This window comes from Peromyscus californicus, unplaced genomic scaffold, assembly GCF_007827085.1.
Source record: "Peromyscus californicus insignis strain IS unplaced genomic scaffold, ASM782708v3 Scaffold_13__1_contigs__length_99412109, whole genome shotgun sequence".
NCBI classification, from domain to species: Eukaryota; Metazoa; Chordata; class Mammalia; order Rodentia; family Cricetidae; genus Peromyscus; species Peromyscus californicus.
This window is the reverse complement of record NW_026294424.1, coordinates 4,957,234-4,978,900: the sequence shown is the minus strand read 5'-3', so window position 1 is coordinate 4,978,900 and position 21,667 is coordinate 4,957,234. Positions and strand designations below refer to the sequence as shown.

At 45.9% G+C, this 21,667-nt stretch overlaps 1 protein-coding gene across 2 annotated transcripts in view; it reads left to right on the top strand.

The window, feature by feature from the left end:
* The window catches only part of Nsd2 (nuclear receptor binding SET domain protein 2), an 85,533-nt gene extending 63,949 nt beyond the window's left edge, over positions 1-21,584 (top strand). For both annotated transcript variants that reach the window (XM_052736216.1, XM_052736217.1), the window contains 13 exons: positions 273-404; positions 1,260-1,383; positions 2,659-2,859; positions 3,738-3,917; positions 4,178-4,334; positions 4,463-4,668; positions 6,568-6,671; positions 6,941-7,210; positions 9,012-9,128; positions 14,422-14,563; positions 15,000-15,106; positions 17,004-17,208; positions 18,669-21,584. In XM_052736216.1, coding sequence (XP_052592176.1) covers positions 273-404; positions 1,260-1,383; positions 2,659-2,859; positions 3,738-3,917; positions 4,178-4,334; positions 4,463-4,668; positions 6,568-6,671; positions 6,941-7,210; positions 9,012-9,128; positions 14,422-14,563; positions 15,000-15,106; positions 17,004-17,208; positions 18,669-18,940 — 2,217 coding nt within the window. In that variant the 3' untranslated portion in view covers positions 18,941-21,584. The remainder of the gene's footprint in view (positions 1-272; positions 405-1,259; positions 1,384-2,658; positions 2,860-3,737; positions 3,918-4,177; positions 4,335-4,462; positions 4,669-6,567; positions 6,672-6,940; positions 7,211-9,011; positions 9,129-14,421; positions 14,564-14,999; positions 15,107-17,003; positions 17,209-18,668) is intronic.
* Positions 21,585-21,667: the final 83 nt, after the last annotated feature.

Genomic DNA, 21,667 nt, shown 5'->3' with positions numbered 1-21,667 from the left:
TCTTCGTTTACTCAGAGATAATTGGATTTTCATAAGTTGCTTTATTTAAAGGAATATGTCTTATGTACATATGTATATTAAATATTGAGTAGAATAAGGTCCACTTCTGAGTTTGCTATACAGCTTTTACAAGTTTTATTACTTCCAAGCCAGTGGTAGTGTGTATCTATACCACATCATTGGGCATAGGGCAGGAAGTGGGCTGTGTCCAAAGGATGTGGCCACCTGTTTTCTGTGGCTAGTGAACTGTCGTCCACCTCCTTCACCTCCAGGTCTCAGACAGCCCAGGAGATGAACCCTCAGAGTCTCCGTATGAAAGTGCAGATGAAACACAGACCGAAGCATCCGTCTCATCTAAAAAGTCTGAAAAAGGAGTAACTGCCAAAAAGGAGTACGTGTGTCAGGTGAGGGCTAGGCGGTGTCTGATATGTTGGTGAGGGCTTCTCCTGAAGTCCCAGAAGAGCAGAGTGAGTTTCTTGCATCCTCTTTTCCTCCAGACTTCTCTTTTGCTCCATTACTGCTCATAGATACCTCTTTGGAAGGATTAGGCCACCAGGAGACTCTGGTATTAGGTTGTCTAAGTTGACATTATTCATTCTCAGGTGTGATGTGTTTCATGTACAGCACAAGTATACATATGGCAGTTTGAAGTAGTACTTGGGAATGTGTGCTGTAAGAGGTAAGGTGCTAGGGTGATGTGGTGCCCTTGCTGCTTACTTAGTTCACTAGGTAGGCCAGTCATGGGCTGGGATGGCATGACTAAACCCATATCCCTACAGTGGTATTGCCCGGGTCAGTGTCCTACCTGTGCTGGATGCTGGGTTGGTGATCTTAAGAAAGCTACTCACCTTTCTGTGCCTTAGTCCCTGCACCATTGTGAGGTGCAGTCAGTGTCAGTATCCATGCGAGACTGCTGATTGGTCCAGAGTTGCACAGTGGCTGACAGTCAGCTCCATTGCTGCCGTCTATAGAAGGATGGCTGGTTTATGGTAAAAATATGCCATGGGTTTTTGGTTTTTGACATTCGTGTCTGATCTGAAACATCCTGAATGTATCCTTCAAGATTTTGATCTTTTGTTTTCCTTAGCCTGTGCTGAGGGACTAACATCTTTGTGTAACTTTACCTGGCTGAAGTCTCTGATCCTGCTAGGCATTTCACTCTGTGCATGCCAGAGATGGAGTCAAATTGCCCCACATGGTGAGAATACTGAAAGGGCTCTTCCTGAGTGTAGGTTCATGCCCCGCTCTGTTCCCCACAGTTGTGTGAGAAGACAGGCAGCCTCTTGTTGTGTGAGGGCCCCTGTTGTGGAGCATTCCACCTAGCCTGCCTTGGACTTTCCAGAAGACCAGAAGGAAGATTCACCTGCACTGAGTGTGCCTCAGGTAAGTTCCAACTTCTGAAGCTGGGGCGTTGTGTGTGGAGGTCAGTGCTGCTTGTCCCTTTTTTTCTGTGCTTCCTCAAGTTGTATATGAGACATTTGACAGAGAACAAGTCCCACACACACTGGGACAAAGATTTTGTGCTTCTAAGCTCTTCCACTGTACTGTGGGCTTTACTACTTGAATGACAGTATCACTGGGCAAGTCGTTCAGGATACAGTGACTGGTGGAGTGAGGGAATAAAAGGCTGTGTACTTTTCCAAACCCTTCCTGTGGGGCTAGCACAAACCTTGCTCTATAGGTGGTGGTTATGGAGATTACACTTCTAAACAGTCCTGCCTAACTAGTAGTCAGTTAGAGAGCACTGGTATTTATAGGATGCTCAGTTCATTACAAAGACTAGATGTCATTCTTAGCTTCATTTTTGACAGCAAGAACTTAACTGAGGGGCTAAAGCTTTTGCCCTACCCCCACTCTAGTGCCTCAGGATTTGTCCTACAGACTAGGATCACAGTGGGAAGAAGCCTGGCTGCACAATGGCTCCTGCTCCCTGCTAACTAGGCCCAGGAAGGGTCAAGCTGCCCAGACAGCCCTGCAGCAGCAGCAGCAGCAGCACACTTCAGTGTTGTTAGAGTTTTTCTGCCTGGCCCACAGTCAGGACAAATCTCTCTCACCCGCCAGTCCCAAGCCGCTCAAACCCGATCAAGTAAACACAGACACTTATATTGGTTTCAAACTGTATGGCCGTGGCAGGCTTCTTGCTAACTGTTCTTACAGCTTAAATTAATCCATTTCTATTAATCTATACTTTGCCACGTGGCTTGTGGCTTACCGGTACTTTACATCTTCCTTGTCCTGATCGCGGCTGGCAGTGTCTCCCCTCCCAGCTTCCTGTTCTCTCAATTTTCCTCTCTGTTAGTCCCGCCTATACTTCCTGCCTGGCCACTGCCAATCAGTGATTTATTCATTGACCAATCAGCAACACATTTGACATACAGACCATCCCACAGCACTTCAGATGTCAGTCTTCTGCAGCCATAGCAAGTCTTTGCTGCACTGGTGAGTGGGCCAGGAAGAAGACAGGCTTTCCTGTATTTCAGGTGAAGCTGCAGCTTAGACTATGGCAGCTCAGACGACTGGGCTTTCTTCTGAGGAAGGCTTAGACTAGTCAGCAACACAGGCTGCTCCGGAAAACTTGCTTAGTTCTCGTCACTCATAGCTTCAGTCTAACTTGTTCTCTGTACCTTTCTCTCACCCCGTTCTCTCACCACTTGTTAGGGATTCATTCGTGCTTTGTGTGTAAAGAAAGCAAGATGGAGGTGAAACGCTGTGTGGTAACTCAGTGTGGAAAGTTTTACCACGAAGCTTGTGTAAAAAAATACCCTCTCACTGTGTTTGAGAACCGAGGCTTTCGCTGCCCTCTCCACAGCTGTGTGAGCTGCCATGCTTCAAACCCTTCAAATCCACGGCCATCAAAAGGTACAGATAGATGTGCCCTTACAGCTTGGGTGTGGGTTCACTCACAATGTATAGGTGCTTTTGAAGGTGACCATTGATGCCAGGCAGGTGTCACTGGAGGCTATGAACTCTGATGGTCTCCATCACCTCCTGCTTTTCTGCTTGACTCATAAGTCAAGAAGTTTTGGGGTTTTTTTGTTTTGTTCCTATAACATAAGGCTTGCCCTCAATTCCATTCTTTTTATAGAAGTTAGCACTTTGAGATTCTTGATTTTTCAACAAAGGATACTACCGGGATTCTCTTGGCTCTTTTTTTTTTTTTTTTTTTTTTGAGACAGGGTGTCTCTGTGTAGTTTTGGTTCCTGTCCTGGATCTCGCTCTGTAGACCAGGCTGGCCTCGAACTCACAGAGATCCGCCTGCCTCTGCCTCCCGAGTGCTGGAATTAAAGGCGTGCGCCACTACCGCCCGGCCTCTTTTGCTCATTTTTAAAGGCACTGCATATATAAGGGAAACTTCTGTTTGTAATACAAGAGGTGGAACCCTGGGCCCCACATACTAGGCAACTGCTTTACCACTGAGCTTCCTTCTCAACTGGGAAATACTTCAAATCAGATTACATATGTGGAAGATAAGGGTAGCTGTGTGGCGTTGGAGAGGTGCTGTATCCTTGTCACAGGCTTCTCTGACTGGATACATTTAGCAATATTTAGGGGGAATATGCTATCAACATTTACTAGGAAGGGTACGCAGCAGAAGCTCTCACAAATCCCAGATGCTAGCAGCCCAGGTTAAGAAATGCTGGTTGGTTGGGCAGTGGTGGCACATACCTTTAACTTTCTGAGACTTTGTCATGGGAGTCAACAGTATTTGTGGTCTTCAGGGTGTTTATTTTCTTTAGGTAAAATGATGCGATGTGTCCGCTGCCCCGTTGCCTATCATGGAGGAGATGCCTGTCTGGCCGCAGGATGTTCAGTGATTGCTTCTAACAGCATAATCTGCACTGGCCACTTCACTGCTCGGAAGGGGAAGCGGCACCACACCCACGTCAATGTGAGTTGGTGCTTCGTGTGCTCCAAAGGTAAGGATGGGTTCTGCTGTGTGCTGCTCCACACACAGCTCAGCTGGTGCTGCGGGTGTCGCCTCAGCCCTCTAAACTAAGTGAACCATATAGAGTTCAGGAGATGACTTCGGTAAAGTGATACATACTATTGAGTGGTGACTCATGGATTGACATACTGACACTCCTGCTTCCATCAGGTTTGTGTCAGTTACAAAGCTGAGACAGAGGACCTAGACTGACCTGGTGAGACAAGCTCAGACTGGCCTATTCTCTTGTAGGGGGAAGTCTCCTATGCTGTGAGGCCTGCCCAGCAGCCTTTCACCCTGATTGCCTGAATATCGATATGCCCGATGGCAGCTGGTTCTGCAATGACTGCCGGGCTGGGAAGAAGCTACACTTTCAAGACATCATTTGGGTCAAACTTGGGAACTACAGGTATGAAATAAAAGTCTCTGCGTTCATGTCTGTGTTTACTTAAGTGTGTTTGCTTTACTTTACACTAAGTATTGGAAATTTTGTCACTCTGAAGAATCTGTGAATCCTGTTTTTAATATTTATAATAGATGGTGGCCGGCAGAAGTTTGCCATCCCAAAAATGTTCCCCCAAATATTCAGAAAATGAAGCACGAGATTGGAGAATTCCCTGTGTTTTTCTTTGGGTCTAAAGATTATTACTGGACGCATCAGGCACGAGTATTCCCATACATGGAGGGGGACCGGGGCAGCCGCTACCAGGGGGTCAGAGGGATCGGAAGAGTCTTCAAGAACGGTATGGAGATTTCCCAGTGGAGCATAGATGACACTGTCTTATGGCTTGTTAATCCTAATTTCTGTTCATTTGAAATTTGATCTTTTTAAAAATTCCTAGACTAAAATTTCTATCTCTACTTCTGTACTAGAAGAAAGGAAACTTGTAGGCTGATGTATTTATTGGCGTATACTTATGCTATTTAATAGCTTTTATATTAGCATATAATTAATTTTATTAAAATGAAATAAAGCTTTTTTGCCAGACAGTAGTGGTGCACACCTTTAATCCCAGCTTTTGGGAGGCAGAGGCAGATGGATCTCTCTGAATTTGCGGCCAGCCTGGTTTATAAAGTGCGTCCCAGGACAGCCAGGCCTACATAGAGAAACCCTGTCTCCAAAAACAAAAAAATAAGAAAAATAAAGCTTTTTTTTTTTTTGGTTTTTCGAGACAGGGTTTCTCTGTGTAGCTTTGCGCCTTTCCTGGAACTCACTTGGTAGTCCAGGCTGGCCTCGAACTCACAGAGATCCGCCTGGCTCTGCCTCCCGAGTGCTGGGATTAAAGGCGTGCGCCACCACCGCCCGGCCTAGCTTTTTTTTTTTAAAGATAATATGTTTAGAACTAATTATAAATATTTTCCATACCTGGCCTTTTGTGTGGCAGCTCTGGAGATGATTTCCCATGATTGGAACCTTAAGTTCTAGCTCTCTGCTGGTAATTCCTTCTTCAGCAGGCACAGTAGGACTTTGGGTACCTTACACAGTGTCAGTCAGGGTGGGCAGATCGACTGAATGCTGCGTCTGATTCCACGGTCTGGGAGATATGGTAGTAAGTGTAGTTAAGCTAGATAATGACTTGGACAGGAAGGAGACAGGAGATAAAAGTGTGATGTTGCACAAGAAGAATCAGCATTTTCTCTAGATGCAGTGAGTGTGGACAGTAGGAAAAATTTGGAGTGCTTACATGATTTATTCAGGGAGAACAAGCTCTGTCACTGCTGATGGGATTTGCCATGGTAGCTGAAAATCTATGCCTTGAGAGCTATTGGCTCCTTGCTGCTGAGAGTTTATAGAGCAGATAGCAAGCAACAGCAGCCTGCCCTCTTCCTTAATGCCTCAACATTGGGGGCTTCCAGAGGACTGACTAAGAATGAATAATAGCTATTAGCTGGGCGGTGGTGACAAACACATTTAATCCCAGCACTTGGGAGGCAGATTAAGGCAGATCTCTGGGAGTCTGAGGCCAGCCTGGTCTACAAAGCAAGTTCCAGGACAGCTAGGGCTACACAGAGAAACCCTGTCTTGAAAACCCCACACACAAATGGGTAGCTATCAAAAGCTTCTTGAAAGCCATCAGAAAGGAGAGATTCTGGTAGAAACTGAGGCACCTCAGTTTAGTATGGTACCAAATGGTGAAAGTGGAACCCCAGACTCCTGACTCCTGATGCTGACCTGCTATTAAGTCGGGCCTGCCAATGACTGACCAGCAGCTGCCAGCTCAGCCTCACCACTGACCTGGCCTCACAATGACATTGATAGTCATAAGTTTTGGGTGTTGATGTAGCCTCTGCTGATCTGAACTGGTGCTTCTTGTCAGAGCCTTTTTGCTTTAAAAGGAATAAAAGTTCACCTTTTTTTTCTAAGTACAATGTGTCCCAAGCACTGATACTGTTGCCTTGTACTTAGAACTCAGTATGGAGAATGGGTAGTGCCTGACAGAAAACACAGCTGCCGGGCTTTGTGCTTAGCTGGCACAAATTGGCTCTTAGTGTTTAGTCACTGGGGAGGCAGGCACCTGCCTTTTACAGTATTTCATAGCCATTTAGCTTCAAGAAAACCACCAACAGTACTTAGCAGTGAATATGGAGGTCGATGTATTTATTTACTGAAATATATTTCTCATATTCTGTTGGCTTTTTAGCATTGCAAGAAGCTGAAGCTCGTTTTAATGAAATCAAACTTCAGCGGGAAGCCCGAGAAACCCAGGAGAGTGAGAGAAAGCCTCCACCATACAAGCATATTAAGGTGACAGTCATGTTAGGATTATGTGTCCATTTGTGTGTATGTGTGTCTTCTCAACGGAGTGGTTTGGAAGTGGTTCTTGGGTTACAGATTTTTCAATCCCAGGTTATGGCTGTTAAGAGGTCTGTCAGAAACTATCTCTGTGGGCCCTATGATGATGACTAGAATGCATGTGTTCAATGTGGGCCCTTGAAGGGGCAGCATGAGTGTGCAGGGATCCAGGGCTCTCTGGTTACAAAGTTGAGTCAAAACAGCTTGCTTTTTCCTTACAGGTGAATAAGCCGTATGGTAAAGTCCAGATCTATACAGCTGACATTTCCGAAATCCCAAAGTGTAACTGTAAGCCTACAGATGAGAACCCCTGTGGTTCTGATTCTGAGTGTCTAAACAGGATGCTGATGTTTGAGTGCCACCCGCAGGTGTGTCCTGCAGGGGAATACTGCCAGAACCAGTGTTTCACTAAGCGCCAGTACCCTGAGACCAAGATTATCAAGACAGATGGCAAAGGGTGGGGCCTGGTTGCCAAAAGGGACATCAGAAAGGTATGTGATATGTCCCCTGCTTTTTGTGCTGTGTAGTGATTCTTTTTGTCTTTTTTTTTTTAATTAATTAATTAATTTATTTATTATATATGCAGCATATGTAACTGCAGGCCAGAAGAGGGCACCAGATCTCATTACAGATGGTTGTGAGCCACCATGTGGGTGCTGGGAACTGAACTCAGGACCTCTGGAAGAGCAGTCAGTGCTCTTAACCTCTGAGCCATCTCTCCAGCCCCCTTTTTGTCTTTTTTTTAAAAACGTTTATTTATTATGCATACAGTGTTCTGCTTACATGTACACCTACATGCCAGAAGAGGGCACCAGATCTCATTATAGATGGTTGTGAGCCACCATGTGGTTGCTGGGGATTGATCTCAGGACCTCTGGAAGAGCAGTCAGTGCTCTCAACCTCTGAGCCATCTCTCCAGTCCCTGTGTAGTGATTCTTAAGTGTATGTCTGTGTGTGCAGTGCCTGGCCTGGCAAGTGTGTGGAGATCAGATGACAAGTTTCAGGAGTCAGATCTCTCCTTCCATGTGGGTCCCAGGGACTGAACTCATGTCCTCAGACTTGGTGGCAAGTACTTTTACCTAATGAATCATCTCTCTAGCCCTCTCTTCCCAACTTGTAGGATTAAGGGCTCAGCACTTACTGTGTGGGTTTTTTTGTTGTTTTTGTTTTGGTGTGCGTGTGCGTGTGCGTGTGCGTGTGTGTGTGTGTGTGTGTGTGTGTGTGTATGTGTATGTGTGTAAAGTATTTTGAAACAGTGTTCAAATTTAATTATTATAATTAAATGTTGTAAGCCAGGTATGATTGTATGTACCTGGTACATGGCAGAGGCAGGTGGATCTCTCTGACTTTAAGGCCAGCCTGGTCTACATAGTAAGTTCCAGGCCAGGCAGGGCTACACAGTGAGACTCTGAACACTTGCACCAGTATATCCCCATTGTAGAGACACAAGTGGAATTGCTTGCTTACCTTATCACAGCCTGGCCTTGATGTGCTTTGTCATGACCAGTAGTGTCAGACCCAAGGTCCATGACCAGAATAGGTCCAGTACACAAAATGCATAAGCTCCACAATAGTCTCAGCAGTGCTTCCCTCCCTCCCTCCTCCCCTCCCTCCTTTCCTTCCTCCCTCTCTCTTTCTTTCCATCTTTCTTTCTCTTTCCCTATCTTCTTGCCCCCCCCCCCCTCCTCTGCCTTCCCCTTTCCCATTCTCTTTTCTAAAAGATTTCAGCCAGGGGTGGGGGTACACCTTTACTCCCAGTACTTGGGAGGCAGAGGCAGGCAGATCTCTGTGAGGCCAGCCTGGTCTACAGAATGAGTTTCAGGACAGCCAGAACTACACAGAGAAACCCTGTCTCCAAAAACAAAACAAAAAACAAAAACAAAAATTAAAAAAAGATTGCTGAGATCACTCCTCTCCAGCCTTACTCCTTGATTACCTCAGCTGTTGCTTCATGTAGACTTGCTATAAAACCTGTCTGTTAAGTTCTCATAACCTCTTTCCTGTTGGAAATCTGCATATAATTATTACTTAATGAATGGATGGTGGGTTATCAGACATGCTTCTCTAAGGCACGACATTGTAGAAAGCAATCTGGAATGTTGTATATATTTGCCACTGGCAATCTCCATTATAAGATACTTGAATTTGAACTTAATGAAATACCTCTAGGAACCATACCCCTGAGATATTAACATGTTATCCTAGACTAATTGATGGTGTCATGGTGTCTTGGATCCTGATTTTGAGAAGTGGTTTGTATGTACTCAGTCATTACATTCTTCTGATTTTCAGGGAGAATTTGTTAATGAGTATGTTGGTGAACTGATTGATGAAGAGGAGTGTATGGCAAGAATCAAATATGCACATGAGAATGACATCACTCACTTTTACATGCTCACCATAGACAAGGTAATGGGAAGTGTGTCTTTGCTATTCATTCCTGAAGTCTTGAACATGGACCTGGAGGGCTCATCACCTGTAGAATTGGCCCTTGTATTTTGGTGACATTCTCATTTCATCCCCTTAGTAACTTTCCGCAAAACTTCTGCATAATTTTTTTCTGAATGTGGAGCTGCCTCTTGGCATAGAGCATCCTAAGAGCCATGTCTTTCCAGTACAGCATAAAAAGTATACCAAGGTTCTCCTTAAGATCAGAGGGAAAAAAAAAGAAAAAGGCATAGACATGAGCATTGCATGTTGTCTGGACTACATTGTAGAGAGGTTTTGGCTATGCATTGTTCCATTTGCATGTTGTCTGGACTACATTGTAGAGAGGTTTTGGCTATGCATTGTTCCATTTGCATATGAATCCTGTGCTCTCCCTCTCTCTCTCTGTGTTACCCAGGCTCACTTCAAACTTCTGAGTTCAAGCACTTGCCTGCCTCAGCTTCCCAAATATGTGGGACTAGAGGTGTGTGTCATTCCCTAAAGGTCTTGTAATTCATAGTTTTAAACAGCTGGAACCTAGTTGCTAGAGGTTTTTGGTATGCTCAGAATGAAGAATACTAGGCCTAGGTAGAGAAAGTACATCATGCTGGTACTCTTGTGTCTTCTGTGACCAGTAAGCTCAAAACCCAGAAGAAAAGTGGGGCTCTCTTTAAAAGACATGACTAATACTAGTGCTTGAAAACAAGATAGAAAATGGCTATGGATCAGGCATTTTGAATAGAGCAGTAGCAGACATTCTAATAACTGGGAGTATAGGACCCCTGTAGAAATAGGATGGCTCCAAGGGCCCTAGGCAACAGTCCCCAAGGGAAGCTTGACCATTCTCAAATTCAGTCTGTGGAGTAGTATTAGGCTCCTATCATTTGCTGTAGGCTGTGGGGTTCGGCCCTTTAGTGAGGTCATTGTCTGAAGGACAAGAAGATTAAAACATTGAAAAAAAAAAAAAGATGTAGGAGGTACCCAGGCCAGGGATGATGATACATGCCTATAATCCTAGCACTTGGGAGAATGAGACAGTAAGATCTGAGTTTGAGTTTGAGGTCAGTAATCACTGACCTCAGAAAGCTGAGGGGGTGGGTGCAGGGGAAGGAGGGAAAGGAAGCAAGCCTGTTTGCAGGGGTAGAGCAAGATGTTAGCAGCTAGCCCTGAAAGGATTGATGGGGTGTGTGTGTACTCACACATGTGTGTCTGTGCGTACATAGTAAAACAGGGGACAGTGAACATGGCAAAATACTAAAGGGTGGGGGTACAATAATCTGCCTTTTCCACCCGTCCGCTTCGTGGGGTTGAATTGTTTTCTTTTTTAATTAAAAGAATTGGTTGCAAAAGTTGTGGACCCTAGAGCTTAAGAACTGAGTAGCATGTTCTTCTTCAGGCTCTGCCATGACACAGGATTAATATATAAACAATGAGCAGGTTCATTGAGGGCCTTCTGTAGGAGGTCATTCTGGTTTTCTGGGAAAGCTGGCAAGCTAGGACTCTGAAGGGCAATGAACAAAACCAAGACGCAGTTACACAGAGAAACCCTGTCTTGAAAAACCAAAATAAATAAATAAATAAATTAAAAAAACCAAGACGCACTCCGGCCGTCGATCGAAGTGCTTGACTGAGCCCCAGAGATGCTCTGGTCCCCTGTGTGGTGATAGCTAAAGAGGCTGCTGCTCATTTTTCCCCACTTCATTTTCCCCCTTTCCCTCCTTTTGGAGCTTTACATTAAGAACTAAGACTTTCCTGACTGTGCCTGCCCTGGAGAATGCACAGGCTCAGTAAAGCCACAGAGATGCTCTATTGTTTAAAAAGCTAGAAGACAATAGAAGGAAAACATTAACAATAGGGAAGACAAAACTCAATAAGCCCAGAAGAGGTGAATTAATCTGATTTCCAAAGCTACTGTATTACTAGATTTGAATGTCTAGTTTTCAGCGGAAAAAAATATTAACACCTAAAAAGAAGAGAAAAGAACGGCCCATTCAGGGCAATAATGAAACCAATTTTAACTCTAAAAAAGATCGTAGCTCTCTAGGCAAAAAACTTTGAAACACCTTTTGTTGGTTTGTTTTAAATGTTGGAGAATCAAACTGTAACCCTGCAAATTCTAGACAAGTGCTCTACCACTGAGCTACATCCCTAGCCCTGATTTTGAACTAGCTTTATAGCTCAAGGGCCTTGAACTTGGAATCCTCCTGCTTCAAGTGTGGAAATTACAGACACAGGCTACTATGCCTGGTCTAAAACCATGGCTTGAAAGATAACTTAAAGAACTCAGGAGCGGTGGTGGCACACACCTTTAATCCCAGCACTCAGGAGACAGAGCAAGGCAGATCTCTGTGAGTTTGAGGCCAGCTTGGCTACAGAGCAAGATCAAGGACAGGCACCAAAACTACACAGAGAAACCCTGTCTCGGGGAAAAAAAAAAAAAAAAAAGAACTCAGAGGGCTGAGGATGGTGACCCATACCTCTAATTCCAGCATTTGAGAGGTAAGGCATAAGGATCCTTCCCAGGTATGTAAAGAGTGAAGGATTAAAGAGGGTACCCTTATAAATATATTTATAACAATAATTATACACTTAAAAGTGTTTAAGACGTGGTTAGGCATATGGCTCAGTAGTAGAGTGCTTACCAGCACGTGCAAGGCCCTGGGTTCAGTCTCCAGCCACACACACACTTTAAAAAAAAAAAAACCCAGTAAGCTTTTATGTTAGATATACTTTAAAATAATAAAAGAATTTGAGCCAGGCAGTGGTGGTGCACGCCTGTAATCCCAGCACTCAGGAGGCAGAGGCAGGTGGATCTCTGTGAGTTAGAGGCCAGCCTGGTCTACAGAGCCAGTCCAGGACAGGCTCCAAAGCTACAGAGAAACCCTGTCTCAAACCGCCCCCCCCCCAAAAAAAAAAAGAATTTGAGGCTGCACAGATGTTTTAATTGGTGAAACACTTGCTGCACAGAGCATGAGAACCCAAGTTTGACCCCTAGCACTCACATAAAAAGCTGAGCATGGTAGCACATTCCTACAGTCCCAAAGCTCGGGAGGTAGAGACAGGAGGGCCCTTGGCTTGCTGGCCAGCCTAGTCTAATTGGTGAAGCCCAGATTCCAATGAAAGAACCTGTCTTAAAATAAGGTAATGGTTGTTGGTGGTGAGGCAAGATGGCTCATTGGATAAAGGTATTGAGTTTGAGCCCCAGGAACTACATGGTGGAAGAAGAGCACCAACCTGAGGAAGTTGTCCTCCAGCCTCCACACAGGCACACACAACAAATCAGTAAGTAAATAAGTGGATATTAAAAAGAAAAACAAGACGGAAAACTAGAGAAATAGCATCCAAGGTTGACCAGGCCTCTGCATGCATGTACACACGTATGCACACACCTTAATGTTTTTCTGGAGGACCTAAATTCAATCCACAGGACCCACATCAGGCAGCTCCCAGTTGTCTGTAACTCCAGCTCCAGATCTAACACCCTTTCCTGGCCTCTGTTCGTAACCTCACTCATGTAACATACAGTCACAGAGAAACAAACACATAAATAAAAATGTCTAAAAACAATTCAGTTGGAAAGCTGTCAAGTCAGCTAGGCTGGAGTACACGTGCAGTGTTAGAAACCAGAAACCCCGCCTCAAAATGAGCTGGACGAAGAGAACTAAGTTCTAAAAACTTGTTCCTGACCTTTCCACATGTGCCTGCAGTCACACACACTGCGCACTTTTAAAACCATGTCTTTACTTTGTGTGCATGTGTGAGATTGTGCATGCTATGGTACACTTGTGGAGGTCAGAGACAACTGCAGAAGTCACTTCTTTCCTTCCATGGTGTGGGGTCCAGGGTTCAAGCTCAGGTCATGGTCTTGATGGCAAGTACCTTGATCTTGTGAGCCATTTCTCCAGCTGATAAATACACAAATCGAGCTGAGATAGGACTCAGTGATGGATTGTTTGTCTGCCATCTACAAAACTTTGGAGTTTACAACAGTAACAACACAAAGACAGAACTGGCTAGGGTGTTAGTATAGTAAAAAGCACATCACTGAGCTACATCCTGATAGTGTTTCTGCTTTTATTCTCCTGAGGTGAATTCTGAGTCCTGGGCTGAAGAGGTCTCCTTCCCTAGCATCCCAAGTGCCTGGGAGTACAGGCATCTACCCACCAAGTTTGGCTTTTTATGCTTGCACCACCCAATAGGTGCTCGCCTTGCAGGTTTCTCAAGGGACCCACATGTTTACTATCAAGAGAAACCTTCAAGGTTAGCACCTATCGGGGGATGCAAGCATAGTCATCCAGTGTGGTTGCCCCTTGAAGTGCTCTGTGCTCCACAAGGCACAGCTAGGGGTGCTCTTGGCACAGATTCATCCCTATTCAGACACATAATTTTGTACCAACTCATCCCTGATCTCGGAAATAACCACTGAAGAGCAGAGATGCTACTGATTTGTATATTTGGTCTAGAGTTTTTCAGGGAAAAGGGTACAGCTGTGTACCCACCTTCCATCTCCTGCTCTGAGCCATAAGTGGTTCTTATTTCTCACAGTGCTTGGGCACTTGGATTTCAGTGAGTCAGTTCCCAGGGCCACTGTGTGCTTGGATTTGTGATTTTGCAAATTGCTATCTCAGAACTGTCAGCCTGTACCTGTCCCTCTTATGGCAGCATAGCATCGGCATCATGGATACATTCCATTGTTTCCAGCCTGAGGACTTGAGTGTGCTGTGCTTGGGCCTTCTTTGCCCTTTAAGAGTTGATGCTGCTTGCATCAACTTAATAGAGTTTGCTGTTGTCTGGCAGTGCTAGTTTTGTATAGGCCCTTGCTGCCTTTCCCAGGTCTGTGACACGTGTTATTTCTCCTAGCTTATTTGTTGGTGGGGTGGTGTTATAAGTGCCAGCTTACAGTCTTCACCACTGCTCACTTGGGCTCAGTCTCTCCTTGGGTTCCATTGTTAATCGAGAGACTCTGGACTGGTTGAGGGACGTCTGGTCCAGGTGGACAACAGAATACCAAGGTTTTCAGTAAGACAAGCAACACCTGATAAAACCTACAGCATGAAGTCCCTTTAGAGATAACATGTCAGCTGGGCATAGTGGTACACACCTTTAATCCCAGCAGAGGCAGGAGAATCTCTTGAGTTCGAGGCCAGCCTGGTTTACAGAGTGAGTTCCAGGATGACCAAGAGAGAAACCTTGTCCTGAAAAACCAAATGAATGAATGAATGAGTGAATAAATGAATAAATAAATAATAAGATGTCCTTGATTTTTATCCTATAGGACCGAATAATTGACGCTGGCCCTAAAGGGAATTATTCACGATTCATGAACCACAGCTGCCAGCCCAACTGTGAGACCCTGAAGTGGACAGTGAATGGGGACACACGAGTTGGCCTGTTTGCTGTGTGTGACATTCCTGCAGGTAATTCACTGGGGTCCTACTTGTTTCAGGTGCCATGTGGACAGGCAGGCAATGGCTGGTATTTGGTGTGGCTGGGTTTGGAAAGGCTCTAGGATAGTGATTTGGAAGCTTTGTTTTGGATATCTATTTTATTTTATTTTTTATTTTTATTTTTTTTTTTGGTTTTTCGAGACAGGGTTTCTCTGTGTAGCTTTGCGCCTTTCCTGGAACTCACTTGGTAGTCCAGGCTGGCCTCGAACTCACAGAGATCCGCCTGGCTCTACCTCCCGAGTGCTGTGGATATCTATTTTATAAAGCAAATTGATGAGCTGTGTGAGTCATGCCAGTGTGTGCCAGAAGGGGGTGGGATACATTTCCTTGAGACTAACGCTTGAAATTTAGCATTCACTGCCTTGGGAGGACAGTGGCCTCTAAAATAGCATTGTGTCTCCTTTAGGGACAGAGCTGACTTTCAACTATAACCTCGATTGTCTGGGCAATGAGAAGACAGTCTGTCGGTGTGGAGCCTCCAACTGTAGTGGGTTTCTTGGAGACAGACCAAAGGTAAGGACATCACAGTTATGAAACACATAACTCTGGTGACATCATGACATCTAGGAAGATTGCTTTCTAGTGAGCAGTAGACCTGTTGCTGTGACAAGGGCAGGATCCATGTAGTGTGTGGGTTGGGGTTAGTGAGGCCCTCTGTCAGGCTGCTTGTTAAGACTTCTTCACTGGTGTAAATCCTGTCGGGACTATCCATGAAGCATCAACAGATGTGTGACTTAAGCATCAGAAACATGGACTCAGTCTTGAAGGCAGGTAGGTAAAGTCAGTGCTGGCAGGACCACATTTGCACCAAAGTTTCTTTGAGAGTCTTCCAGGCCTCTTTCCACCACCTGTTGGTGACTAGTGATCTGTGGTGTTCCTCGGGTCGTAGAAGCCTTACCCCAACACTGTGCTGCTTCACCTGAGGTAATATGTGGTGTCTGTCTTGACCACTGCCTCCATTGCCCTGCTACCTTTTTGTTGTTCACACTGCTGTGTATGGAGCCCAGGGCCCATACCTACTAAAGCAAGTGCCCTCCCACTGGGTCACACCTTTGGCCACCAGTTCCTTTCAATCTGCTTACAAGTCATGCTTGCTTGATGTGCTGTTGTGGTTTTATTGTAATTATATCCATTTTAAAATAAAGTCATGTTCCAAGTCCTCAGAAGGACATGAATTCTGGGGCACCCCTTGTATGCAACAAAGGCTAGGGCTATCCTAGGCACCTCCATCCTGAGCTGGTGTCTGGGTGTACCCTATAGATACTTTCTGAAGGACTGCTGCTTTGACAATGGTTTGCCCTCACCTGTTGTTTTAGTTAGGGTTGTATTGCTGTGAAAACACCATGACCATGGCAACTCTTTTTTCTGTTTTGTTTTTTGTTTTTAAAGATTCCTTTATTATGTATAGTGCTCTGCCTGCATGTGTGCCTGCATGCCAGAAGAGGGTGCCAGATCTCATTACAGATAGTTGTGAGCCACCATGTGGTTGCTGGGAATTGAACTCAGGACCTGGAAGAGCAGTCAGTGCTCTGAACCACTGAGCCATCTCTCTGACCCCCATGGCAACTCTTACAAGAGAAAACATTTCATTGGGACTGGGTTATAGTTCAGAGGTATAGTCTGATATCGTCATGGCAGGAAGCATGGTGGCACGCAGGCAGACATGGTGCTGGAGAGTAGCTGAGAATTCCACATCTGGATCTGTGTGGCTTGAGCATCTGAGACCTCAAAGCCCACCCCTAGTAACACTTCCTCCAACAAAATCATGCCTACTCCAACAAGGCCACACCTCCTAATAGTGCCACTCCCTGTGGGCCTACGAGCTCAGTTTGTTTTTTGTTTTTTTGTTGGTTTTTCGAGACAGGGTTTCTCTGTGTAGTTTTGCGCCTTTCCTGGAACTCACTCTGTAGTCCAGGCCGGCCTCGAACTCACAGAGACCCGCCTGGCTCTGCCTCCCGAGTGCTGGGATTACAGGCGTGCGCCACCACCGCCCGGCTCGAGGTCAGTTTTACTCACACCATCACAACTGCTCTGCTCATAACGGAATTCTTAGCTGAAAGTGGCCAGCAGGTCCCTACTTTGGCCAAGGTGTATCTGTCAACATGTCCTGTTAGCAGATCCCGAGTGACATTATTGCACCTCTATATTGTGTTTTTTATCTTAGCAGGAGTTGCCCGAGGCATAGTGGGCCATCCCATTGGCCATGACCAGCTTTGTGTAGGTGGCACACCCTTCTGTGATGTGAGAAATGGAACCTACAGTCTTGAGCTCAGCACCATGTTGGAATACCCCAGGAATCTAGAATGTCACACTGGACTTTGCTGTTTGGGCATCTCTGTAGTTTGCCTGTTTGAAAAACTGCTCCGGTCTATGTTCTTTTAAGTGAACCATGCTTAATTCTTTATTCTAGACCTCTACATCCCTTTCTTCAGAGGAAAAGGGTAAAAAGGCCAAGAAGAAAACCAGAAGACGCAGAGCCAAGGGAGAAGGGAAGCGGCAGTCAGAGGATGAGTGCTTCCGCTGTGGTGATGGTGGACAGCTGGTGCTGTGTGACCGAAAGTTCTGCACCAAGGCCTACCACCTGTCCTGCCTGGGCTTGGGCAAGCGGCCCTTTGGTAGGTACCCAGTACCCATGGCAGCTTCAGACAACTTGCAATATGCTTGCCTGCCATTCTTTTTTTTTTTTTAAATAATTTATTTTTATTTTATGTGCATTGGCCTGCATGTACGTCTATGTGAGGGTGTCAGACACTGGAGTTATAGACAGTTGTGAGCTGCCATGTGGGTGCTGGGAATTGAACCCCGAGTCCTCTGAAAGAGCAGTCGGTGCACTTAACCACTGAGCCATCTCTCCAGCCCCTTGCCTGCCATTCTTACTCACCCTCTCTTAACTGATTGGGCCTTATCTAGTTGCACAGTCATTGGAAGGTCAGGTGGTAAATGTCCCCAGTCCAGGGAACCAGCTGGAGCACAGGATGGGAACAGGCAGTAGCTTCCAAAGCCCAATGTTGAGTGGCCCTTAGTGCCAAGATCTAAAATGATATTCACCAGGGCTCTATTGAAGAAGATAGGTTCCACTGCATTAGCCTCACCATGACTGGTCTTGTCACCGGGCGGCCTGGCTGTAGGACACGTGACCTAATTCCCTCCCAGGACTTGTAGGCACTGTCCCCAGAGATGACACAGCTCACAGCTGCTATTTAAGATGGAACCACAGATTTGGCTCCCTGGAAGACAATAAAATGGTTTTTCCTCTTACATACTCAAGAGTAGTTACAGCATCAGAACAAAAAGTTAAAATTTCAAAAGAAAAACTGTAAACACTTGATCCAAAGACAAGAAACCTAATAACGGTTTTACATATATATTTGAATTTGACAATTATCTACAGCCCTAACAGAGATCTTTAGATTTTCATATCTAAGCATAAAACTGTCCCCCTAAGTCCTAAGCTGGGTGTGGTGGTGCATACCTTTAATCCCAGCATATGGGAGGCAGAGGCAGACGGATCTCTGAGTTTGAGGCCAGCCCGATCTACAGAGTGAGTTAGTTCTAGGACAGCCAGGGCTACACAGACAAACCCTGTCTCAAAAACCAGTAACAACAAAGGGTAAGTCCAGGGCAGCTGTTGGCATCAGTAGAATTTGCTAGGGAACAGTAGCAGTGAGCTGCCCTTGGTGTCGGGTGTGGTGCTTGCTGCAGCTGGCAGGCATGTAGACTGTAGTCTGCAACACTCGGGACCTGCCTGCTCTTTGAGCACCAACTGCTAGCTTCTCTCTGGCAACTGAAATGCAGTTGTGGTAATTTGCATGTATTTGACTAGCCTTTTTTAAAAATTTTCAGTTAGGTATGCTGGTGTATTTCCATTTGCCCACCAACTTGAGGCTGAAGCAGGAGGATGGCTAGTTCAAGGTCAGCCTGGGAAACATTCCCTGTGGATTTTAACTCAGTGCTAGAACACATGCTTGAGGCCCTCTGGGTTCAGTGTCCATACCCTCAGAACATTACTCTCAGCCCCGACAACGCTGACGCTGATTCTACCACTCCTCTTTGCTGACGGTGTATTTTTTTGCAGGGAAGTGGGAATGTCCTTGGCATCACTGTGATGTATGTGGCAAACCTTCTACCTCATTTTGCCACCTGTGCCCCAACTCATTCTGTAAGGAACACCAAGATGGGACTGCCTTCCGCTCCACCCAGGATGGGCAATCCTACTGCTGTGAGCATGACTTGAGGGCAGAATCTGCGAGAAGTACCAAGACTGAGAAACCCTTTCCAGAATCACTGAAGTCAAAGGGGAAGAGGAAGAGAAGGCGGTGTTGGAGAAGGGTCACAGAAGGCAAATAGCGCTTGGTCAGATCCAGGGGTGGCATGGGGCAGCCAGCCCTGCCTATAACGGGAAGGCAAGCACGGCACTTGCCCCAAGGACCCAGCTCCTTATGCTCTGACATGTCTAGGCCTCCTTGGGTGGGAGAGAGCACTCCCACCACTGAGCCATCCTCAGCGCCTGCGCTGCGGCGTCCGCACTGATGCCTGTCAGCTGCGCACTCAGTGGTCCGGGACAAACAAGCCTTACTACGCAGCATCTGCTGCTACACTTGAATCTGAGACCCAACATCAAGGTGCCCTCCCGTTTTTATTTTAGATTAAAGTTATGATTAAAGATTAACTGGCATGTGAAATGCTTTTATCTTACCTGGAAATATAGACTAGAACTTCCTAAAGGTCACCCTAGCTCTATCCTGATGGTTCAGGCTTCTCCTCACCTACTGCCCTCCCCTCAGGACAGACTGGGACTCAGGCCCTGGGCTACTCCCAGTCAGGATTGATCATCATTTTGCTCTTTTGACACAGCCACGTTCTTTGTACTAATGTGAAATTTTCCCTCAGAGTGCTTTGTTTCCACTCTGAGTGGTTGTGGTGTTTCAAGATTCCTCTCGTGGTTTTCCTTTTGTGGACTTGACCAGTAATGGCAGTGTGGCCTGTAGAGCAGGCCGCTGCCTTTGTTTTGGCTGTTTCTCTCTGATGTCTTCTCAACCCAATTTCTTTGACCAACATTTGGGGGAAACCTTGTATATTTTCTTCCCTTGGTTTTTCTGTTTCTGACATTTATCCCCAATATACATACGTTTGCTAACACTTTCACAAACTGTCTCCAGCTAGAACGTATGTGAGCTGTCGGGCCAATACCAGCTATGGAGTGAGCAGGAGGGAACTCCAGGGTCCCGGGATAGCGGGCACACAGCCTGGAGCCGAGGCTGACGGGCTCTTTCCGTTGTGCGTCTGCTCGTCAGGCCCCCAGCTAGGCTGCCCTCGATTTCTTTCCACCAGGGCACCACCTGGTCTCATGGCAGAAGGTCTGATGGTACTTTAACGCCCCCCTAGCCCAAGGACCATTAGCTGGTCTTTGGCAGGCTTGCTTTTGCCTCCTCAGGAGTGTGTCTTGGCCCTGGAGAGCATGAACCCCGAGAAAGGAGACCCCATGCTTTCCACTAGGAGTTGAGGTGCATGCAGCGCAGCAGCAGCCAGTTTAGGAAAGCCACAAAGCAGGAAAGCTCCAACTCTCCTCAGTCCCCAGCAGGGTGCCGCCCACTGCTGTCCTGCTGCCTTCTAGAACTGCAGCTTTCATCTGGACCAGGACTGACCATTCTCAGTGGTCAGGGTCGAGCATCAGCCACGACACCTACAAGCCTAGCATGTCAGGAGTACTGACCAGTGACCATCCTTTTGGCCCCCAAAGTTAAAGCAGCTTTGCAGGCAGCCTATGGCTTCCATAGGCACAGGCCTAGTTACCTCTGGAGTCATCTATTTGACCAGATGAGACCAGGAGCATTTTTCAGTTTAGAACTTAACCTGGCTCAAACTGTCCTCTAAAAAGTACTAGACTGGCTCATACAATTCTGTCACCTATGCCCTAAGTTTGGAAGGCTGATGTAGTGATAGGCCAGATAGCCTCCTCACATGCACATGGCCCCCCTGGGGGTCCATCTTGTTCCTTCTCCACCAGCTGAGCGGCTTCTGTGAAAGAGCATCCGAATTGGTTTTGCAGTACACTTTGGGGGAACAGATTAACTTTCTTTTTTAATGTTAAGTAAAATCTTGGGATTTTTGGTTCTACATTACTATTTATGATCTTTCTGAAGGAAATACTGTAAACTTTTTAGACAATTTCCCCTTCCCAAAAAGTATTAATGAGTAAATAACACTAACTCTGAAAACCAACCGAAGACCAATATACAAATCTGAGTAAAGTAACACCTGGGGTGATGGCCTTTCCCACAGAAGGACCAGCCACAGGGCCAGGGCTGTGACTCTGGATGTGGCAGGAGCTCTGATAACAGAGTCTGAAAGATGTGTGACTTTCTGGGCATCAGCTCCAATTCTTAATGTGAAGTAAACCAAATGAAACCTGCCCAGATTCCATATTCCTCAGACACCTTCAGTATCCAAAAACCAGCCAGCTGTTCCCTAGTCAGCACACACCTATGTGTGTGCTCTGCAGGGTAGCAGCAGTCCAGGGATGCACAGCCAGTGTCCATGCCAGCATTGGTCTACGAGTATGTGGAGCTACAACATTTAAACCTAGGCCCCCATAACATTTAAACCTAGGCCCCCATACGGCGGTGCATCTAGCCAAGAGTGACGAGGATCCAGGTGCTAGTTCCTGAGAAACTTCCTGGCACTGGCACCTAGGTCTCTGGGTCCCAGGCAGACACACTCAGGTTGGCATTTCTGATGACTTCCAAGTGATACCTGTAGCATACTGTGTGAAGTGCTCATCTTCAGAGCTACCTTATTTTCAAGAATTAAAGATAAAAATGGTTTAAAGTTAATGCAAACAACTGTCAGTTGCCAAATATCTTCATCTACAAGGAGTGTAGCTGATGACTGTTAGTGGAATCAAATGCTGTGTCCATGTGTATCATGGTGTCACCGGATCCTGTTGAGATGTGAAATGACCTATCAGAAATTAAATTTAAGTTTAAATGTGCCTATGGTGTCTAAACTTCATACAATATAAAGTCAGGTTCCTTTTCGGAACGCTGGGTACTGTCACCAGGTCTGATAGTGAAG